Source organism: Vulpes lagopus, chromosome 22, assembly GCF_018345385.1.
Source record: "Vulpes lagopus strain Blue_001 chromosome 22, ASM1834538v1, whole genome shotgun sequence".
Taxonomy (NCBI): domain Eukaryota; kingdom Metazoa; phylum Chordata; class Mammalia; order Carnivora; family Canidae; genus Vulpes; species Vulpes lagopus.
The window spans coordinates 25,129,866-25,137,626 of record NC_054845.1 but is presented as its reverse complement, the minus strand read 5'-3'; the positions used below and the strand labels follow the sequence as shown (position 1 = coordinate 25,137,626).

The 7,761-nt window shown below is 62.2% G+C and overlaps 1 protein-coding gene across 1 annotated transcript; it reads right to left on the bottom strand.

Annotated features, from left to right (window-relative positions):
- Window positions 1-330: 330 nt before the first annotated feature.
- LOC121480682 (ciliogenesis associated TTC17 interacting protein) lies at window positions 331-7,340 on the bottom strand. Its single transcript, XM_041737476.1, has 10 exons — window positions 7,303-7,340; window positions 7,059-7,151; window positions 6,254-6,454; window positions 5,932-5,987; window positions 5,160-5,246; window positions 4,798-4,965; window positions 3,455-3,579; window positions 2,314-2,390; window positions 1,916-2,004; window positions 331-575 (listed from the first exon to the last, which is right to left on the bottom strand). The coding sequence occupies exons 1-10, from the start codon at window positions 7,325-7,327 to the stop codon at window positions 345-347; spliced, it is 1,152 nt and encodes a 383-aa protein (XP_041593410.1). The 5' UTR covers window positions 7,328-7,340; the 3' UTR covers window positions 331-344.
- Window positions 7,341-7,761: the final 421 nt, after the last annotated feature.

Sequence of the window (7,761 nt, the reverse complement as noted above, 5' to 3'; positions counted from 1 at the left end):
ATATTGATGACATAAGGATATTGATGATATAGGGATACTGATGATATAGGGATATTGATGGTATAGGGATTTGATGATACCGCCTCAGAAGAAGCCTGAGATTCGCTGATGAACCCTGTTAACCCTGTTCCTCTTTTCAAGCCAAGACACAAGACTCTGGCCAGGGAAGGTTCCCGCGCCCACAGCGGAAGCTCGGGGCCGGGGCCCATTTATTCCCCCCCCCCCCCGCAAAAAACCCCACAGCGGGTAAGGCGCGCCTCCGGGGAGTCCCGGCCGTCCCCGCTGCGTCCCCGCGACGCCCGGCCTCCCGCACCCGCACCCGCACCCGCACCGCACCGCAGGCCCTAGGCGGGGGGGCGCCCGGGGCTCGGCGAGCGGAAGGGGCTGCGCCGCGTGGAGGAGCGCAGGGCGGGCGGCGGCGGGCGGCGGCTCGCGAAGGGCCCGAAGTGCTCGGCGGCGAAGGCCACCACGTCGCGGGGCTGGCGCAGCAGCAGGAAGAGCAGGAAGTCGGCGACCAGCGCCCGGGCTTCGGGGTGCTGCCGCAGGTAGCCGGCGTGCCTGGCGCGGAGCTCCTCCTGGCGGGGCCGGGCCTGAGCGGGACCGGGAACCCCGCCCCCCGGCACCCCGTGCCCCCCCGCACCCCCGGCACCCCGCGCCCCCAGGCACCCCGCACCCCCGGCACTCCGCGCCCCCAGGCACCCCGCGCCCCCGGCACCCCGCGCCCCCAGGCACCCCGCACCCCCGGCACTCCGCGCCCCCGGCACCCCGCGCCCCCAGGCACCCCGCACCCCCGGCACCCCGCGCCCCCCGCGCCCCCAGGCACCCCGCGGCCCCCGCGCCCCCGGCACCCCGCGACCCCGCACCCCGGCACCCCGTGCCACCCCCCGCACTCCGCGACCCCAAGCACCCCGCGACCCCGCACCCCGCGCCCCCAGGCTCCCCGCGACCCCGCCCCCCGGCCCCCCGTGCCCCCGCGCGCCCCCGGCACCCCGCGCCCCCAGGCACCCCGCACCCCCCGCGCCCCCCGCGCCCCCCCACCCCAGCACTCCGCGCCCCCAGGCACCCCGCACCCCCGGCCCCCCGTGCCCCCCCCGCGCCCCCCGCGACCCCGCACCCCGCGCACCCCGCACCACCTGGAACCCCGCACCCCCCCACCCCCGGCACCCCGCGCCCCCAGGCACCCCGCGACCCCGCACCCCGGCACCCCGCGCCCCCAGGCACCCCGCACCCCCAGCCCCCGTGCCCCCCCGCGCCCCCAAGCACCCCGCGCCCCCAGATACCCCGCACCCCGCGCCCCAAGCACCCCCGCGCCCCCAGGCACCCCACACCCCAGGCACCTCGCACCCTCCGCACCCCTGCACCCACGTGCCCCCCGCGCCCCCAAGCACCCCGCGACCCGGCACCCCGCGCCCCCGTGGCCCAGGCACCCTGCGCCCCCCCCGCACCCCGCGCCCCCCGCACCCCCCGGCACCCCGCAACCCCCGCGCCCCCAGGCACCCCGCAGCCCCCGCAGCCCCGCACCCCGGCACCTCCGCGCCCCCAGGCACCCCCGCACCCCGCACCCCGCGCCACCCCGGCACTCTGTCCCCCCTTGGCACCCTGCGCCCCCCAGGCACCCCGCGCCCCCACCTCCGCACCCCGCGCCTCCCGGCACCGCACGCCCCCAGACACCCCGCCACACCCCGGCACCCCGCACCCCCCCCCCGGCACCCCGTGCCCCCACCTCGGCACTCCTCGCCCCTCGGCACCCCGTGCCCCCCCCCCCCCGGATCCCCGCCCCGCACCCCTCGCCGCAGGCCCCCCCCCCCCCCCCCCCCCCCCCCCCCCCCCCCCCCCCCCCGGTCACGGGATTCATTTCAAGGAGGCTCCTGCGGCGGGGAGAGGGGGACCCCAGGTTGGCTGCAGCCCCCCTCACCTTCCGGTCCAGGAACCTCGAGGAGAGCTCCAGATCCTCCTCCCACACCAGGGGCTTCTTCCCAAATACGGGGCGGGGCTCAATCTCCTCTGGGTGGGCAGAGAGGAAGGCTGCACAGCTGGCCCCAGAACCTTCCCGGATACACAGGGGCTGCCCCAGAACGGCCACACCCGCCACACCGCAGGCTCGGTAAAGCCCCAGGGTTCTGCTCAGATGCCTGGAAGGCCTTCCCTGCTCAAAGAGCCTCCCCTAGTGGCCTTGGGGTCAGGGCCTGGGGGGCAGAGCTTCCCCCACCGTTTCAGGTTCTGATCCCACACTCAGCCCAGCCTCTGCACCCTGGGGGGCCCCAGGATTTCCCACCTCTCCCTCACTCTCCTCCAGCCAGAGGCTTCACTCACCCTTCTCCCTCAAGACAGGCATCTTGGGGATCACGCAGTAGCCGGGGCAACCCACCTGGATTCTCTTGGCCAGGTGCCTGGAATACAACAGGCGGGTGTGAGAGTGGGAGTCTTCCCAGACCAGCCCGCTCCCCTGAGGGGCGACCTGGGGGCCTCCCTTTACTGCTGCTTCCCCAACACCCCCTATTTATCTTTCAGTTCCAGGGTTGTGTTCATGTCTAGGCACCCAGATAACGGCCCCTGCTTTTCAAACTGGGTCTTGCTCATGCCCTTGGACGTGTGTGCTGCTGTGCCAGGGCTGGCATGAGAACTTTAGCACCAAAAATACCATGAGCCTCCAGCTAGGGGACACTCAAGATAGAAACAACATGCCAGGGGCGCCTGGGGACTCAGTGGTTGAGCATCTGCCTTCGGCTCAGGTTGCGATCCCAGGGTCCTGGAATTCTGGGATCCTGAGGTCGAGTCCCATTTGGGGCTCCCTGCATGGAGCCTGCTTCTCCCTCTGCCTGTGTCTCTGCCTCTCTCTGTGTGTCTCTCATGAATAAATAAATAAAATCTTAAAAAAAAAAAAAAAAGAAACAACATGCTAAGTTATCAAATAAAGAAAGCCAACAATCCAATTACTTTCCCCCCCAGTGTAATGATTATTATTATATCAATACCTCTTTGGAAATTTCAAGACGTAAATTCTTACCCCCCACCCCCCACCCCAAATTATCTCATAATTTGGTGCCTGTGCCGGGCTGCTGACGGCTTGGCAGCGTGCCAGGATGTTTTCCCCCAGCACATGGATTCTATCTAATGTCAAGTTGTTCAAAACTTAATGCTTTTCAGCATTACGCCCCCGCCCCCCTGCCCCGGCAGCTGCTTGGGCGGCTAGGCCCTAGGCCTCGGCCGGTCAGCATTGACCTGCTCAGCCATTCAGGGCTCCTTGGTGAGCATCAGGTGAATGCGTGGGCATTGCGCATGGTGCAGGAGGAAATACGTGAAGAAAGAGTGAGTGGTGTGGATCAAGCAAGGGGGCACGCTTCCTGGGGGCGCCCCACAGACAGTAGTCCCCCTTCAGCCTGGGCCGCCCCGCGGTCCAGCACCCATGCTCCCGCTCCACACTGCCCCCTGGCCGCCACTGTCAGGAGCTCACCCGTCCGAAAGCAGGTAAAACTGGCAGGAGCTGGGGACACCTTTCACCGAGTGGACGGTCTGCTCCACGATGAACACTCGCACCTGCTGGCGGTCCACCTCAATGGTCTGGAAGCCCAGGGCTTGCTGGCAGCAGCCAAAAAGGAGGGAAGGAGGTGAGGGGGATGCCCACCAGGATCTCCCCCAAATCTCACCCTGGCCCTTTTCCACATCTTGCCACTTCCTTCCTTGTTTATCAGTGATAAGCAACTCTTGGCTGTCCAGACCCTCAGGCACCACAGGATTTCAGTTGCACTTAAGTGGGTGGAGGCCCCCCCACATTGCTGCACCCCAGCCCTCCCCGCATCATCTGGATGACCAACTGCTTCTAGTTGGCAGATTCAGTTACAGGGATGAGGGGTGAAGAAGGGGGGCAGGGAGAGTGGGGAGTTGGGCTATTTGAGGGAAGGGCACCTGATGCTTTGGGGGGGGCTGATTGAGATCTGTGGCTGCAGGCAGGCTGCTCTGTTGTGAAAACTTAAACCCTTGGAGCAGCTGCGGCCATGGGCAGAAAGTGCTGATGTAAAACATGTGTTTCAAAGAAGGCGGGGTGGAGGGGGGAGTGACATGGCTTGTTAGTGTCAAACACATTGCTGTTTGTCACGTTTGTCATGATAGAAAAGACTAGAATGTCATTTACAAATTAGCCCCCAGAATGTGTGTTTAGAGGCACAGCTTTAAAGATCCCACATTAAAAAAAAAAAAAATCCCACATTGCAGGGCACCCCGGTGACTCAGTGGTTGAGCATCTGCCTTCGGCTCAGGGTGTGATCCTGGGGTCCTGGGATCGAGTCCCCCATTGGGCTCCCTGCAGACAGCCTGCTTCTCCCTCTGCCCATGTCTCTGCCTCTCTCTCTCTGTGTCTCATGAATAAATAAATTAATTAATTAATCAAAAAAACCCTCCCATATTGCAGGAAGTCCTAAGTATGTTGATTATGAAGTTTTAACCACAAGAAAAGGAAAAAAAAAGGGAGGGGATACCCTTCAGGTCTGAGACATAATCAAAGAACATTTAAGTGCAGTTGGAAATGGTGCGTTAAAAAAAATATATCTTTCAGAGCAGCCCTCTGCTGTGTTTCTGTCTCTGGACTGACTTCCGTGTGACAAACTTTGCTTCTCTCAACTGCTCCCAGCTTGGGTCCCTCCTCTCCAGGCCTCCTGCGCCACTCGTGACCGTGATCGGCTGACAACCGTGCAAGTCCCACTTGCACGGGCCCAGCCCACCCCCCTCCTACCCCAGCCCACCTCGCCGCCCCTTGGGATTTTCCCCAGGCCAACTCCCCCACCCGGGGAGACCCCTCACGTAAGTGGAGTAGCACAGTTTGCCCTCCGTGTCCAAGGCTAGGAAGCGGGCGTTGTTGGGCACCGTCTGCCGCCAGGCCATCACCCTCAGCAACACCAGGTTGGCAGCCTGGGAGATGAAGCCTACGGTTGAGCTCCCCGGGAAAAAAGTCACTTCGGTCTTCATTTCCTGTTCAGGAGAGATCTGGGTTGGGGACACGGATCTGGGGAGGGGTGGGGAGGATGGGAAAGCCAAGGGTGGGCACGTCTAGGGTCCCTGCTGAGTCTCCCTGCCAGGCTTCTGGCCTGACCCAGTCCACACCCCTCTCCCCCTGACTTCGAAGAGGACGCAGGGTACGGCTCCTACCTGCCTCTCAGCCTCACCTCACCCTCCTTGACGCTCCTGGTCATGGTCAGCTGGTCATCCTGCTTCACCAAACTCATCTTGTGCTCCATGGGGAGGATGTGAAACTAAGGGCCAAGGGGAGAATCAGGAGCTCACCCCGCTGCACCCGAACAGCGCCCCCACCCCCCACACCAGGTCACTGTGCCTGTTCTCCTTTATGAATGAGAAAACAGAGGGAAATTTGTAGAAAGATCTTCCCTATGTAGTGAGGTTCAAGAACAGAAGGCATGTGATCATGTCATACAAAGTGAAAAGGCAAATGCGCTTCAGAATACAGGTTTTCAAAGACGGGGATGGTTTCTGCGGGAAAGTTTTTGGGCATCAGTGGTTTCCAGTGTGTAAAACCGGTTGTGTTCCAGAAGTTAATGAGGTGGCTGGGGATGGGCACGGGAGGCGGGGAGCAGGAGGCCTTGGAGGCGAGGTGGTGACAGGCCCTTGGGAAATGCCAGGTTCTGGGAAAGGCCAGACCATGGGGCCCCCAGAGAGATGCTGGGCTTTGGGCCTGGAGGAGGCCCCGGGTGGACTGGACCCAGGGTTCCTGTGTTAGGAGAAGGTCATGAGAAGCAACCTGCTGCCCCGGATGGGTTGGTTTCCATGTTATGCGTGGTGAGGATTGCAGAGGAACCAGAAGACAGTTGGGGTGACCTCCACTGAGCCCCCGACCCCTGCCCATGTTCTTTCCTCCCTCCCTCCCAGGGTCTCCATTCTCTCACCCCAGTTTAGGGTCCAGGCCGGGGCCCCAGGAGGTACCTTGATGAACTCCTGACTATGTTGCTCCATGATATGCAGTTTCCACGAGAGGTAACCTGGGGCCGGGAGGAGAAGGCTGCTGTCACCGTCACCCTGTCACCCCATCACCGGGGACAGGCCAGGCGGGAGGGTGGCGGGAGGCTGGACAAGTCAGGCGGAGTGTGACTGCAGGGAAAACTAAGTGGCTTCCTTGCCCTAAGTCTGTGATCAACTTCCTCATCACCCCCCCCCCAACACACCCGCTTTGCTGCCTTCTGGTCCCAAGTGAAGCCCAGGGTGGGTCCTGAGTGAGGGTCCTAGGGGTGGGGGCAGGGGAGCTTGCCCAGGAGGGAGTTCCCGCAGAGCATTCTGTCCATGAAGCCGCGGCTGAAGGCGTGCACCAGGATGCACGAGGACATCACGCCCAGCTCGTCTTTGTATTTTCCTCTCTGCACCTCAATGGTCAGCTCTCCCTCGGGCTCCCCCGTGTCCGAGACCATGGCCAGCGTCTCGGAGAACATCAACATCTGCAGCTCCTCCTGTTCTGTGGGGGGGTCCCGTGGGCACAGATGAAGCCCTAGGTCCTGGGCCTCGACTCCCTGACTGTCCCCCCAGCAGGGCCCCACAGTCTGCACCCACCCCTTCCTCATCCCCCATGTCCCAGGCAGCTCCTGCCTACCCTCTGTTGGCCCCAGCTGGTGAAGACCTTCCCGCCCCGCCCCCCGCCAGTCCCTGTGGCCTTGGGGTCTTCCCTCCACAGTTATCAACTGGGTGTTATACTATATGTTGGCAAATCGAACTTCAAAAAAATTATATATATAAACAAATAGGGGGTGCCTGGGTGGCTCAGTTGGTTAAGCATCTGCCTTTGGCTCAGATCATGATCTCAGGGTCCTGGGATGGAGCCCTGCCTGGGGCTCCCTGCTCAGTGGGGAGCCTGCTTCTCCCTCTCCCTCTTGCTCACTCGCTCACTGGCTCACTCTCTCTCAAATAAATAAATAATTAAACAGTAAGTCTTTAAAAAAATGATCAACAAATCGGCCTCGCACCCTTGCTTGCCAGGGCCAGCAAGGCTCAGCGAGACCGGCCGGGCCTGCACCCTGCACCCCTGCCCCCCGCGCTCCCACCGCCCCACTGTCCAGGCTCACGGAGGTTGCTGAGGAAGTGGATGGCTTCAGCATTGGCCTCTGGGGCTGCCAGGCTCCCTTGGGCTGGAGGCTGGTGGTCCTTGGCTCTGTGGCCTAGGAAGGGAGGAGAGGCTGAGATGGCAACCTTGGGGAGAGGGACAAGGGTCCCCAAAGCAGAATTCTCCAAGGCCACCCCAGGGAGGATCGTGAGGGAGAAGAGGAGGAGATGCCGCTCCAATATCCATCCCAGCAGCCCTCTTCCCACCTGTGGATTGAAGTTTAGAGGACATGCTGCCTTCAGCTACCCGGTCAGTGTCTAGTTGTCTCCCTGGCAACCGGATGCCAGTGACCGCCTCTTAAAGGGCCATCAACACACCTCACAAAACACCCAGACCTTGGAGGCAATGGTAGGAGCTGTGGGGACTGGAGCTCAGACCATGCCTGGAGTATTATCTTGCAGAGGGAGCATATGACATGGCAGGGAGGTGACATGGGTCATTAGGATGACTTTAGGGAGCACCTGGCTGGCTCAGTCAGAGGAGTATGTGACTCTTGATCTCAGGGTGGTGAGTTTGAGCACCATGATGAGTATAGAGATTACTAAGACAACAACGAAGACGACAACAACAACAACAGCAATAATGATAAGCTTTAAAAAGCCAGATTGACCTTGGAAGTTGTGGCCTTGAGTCAGATATGGCCTCACACGCGTAGAACCCACTTG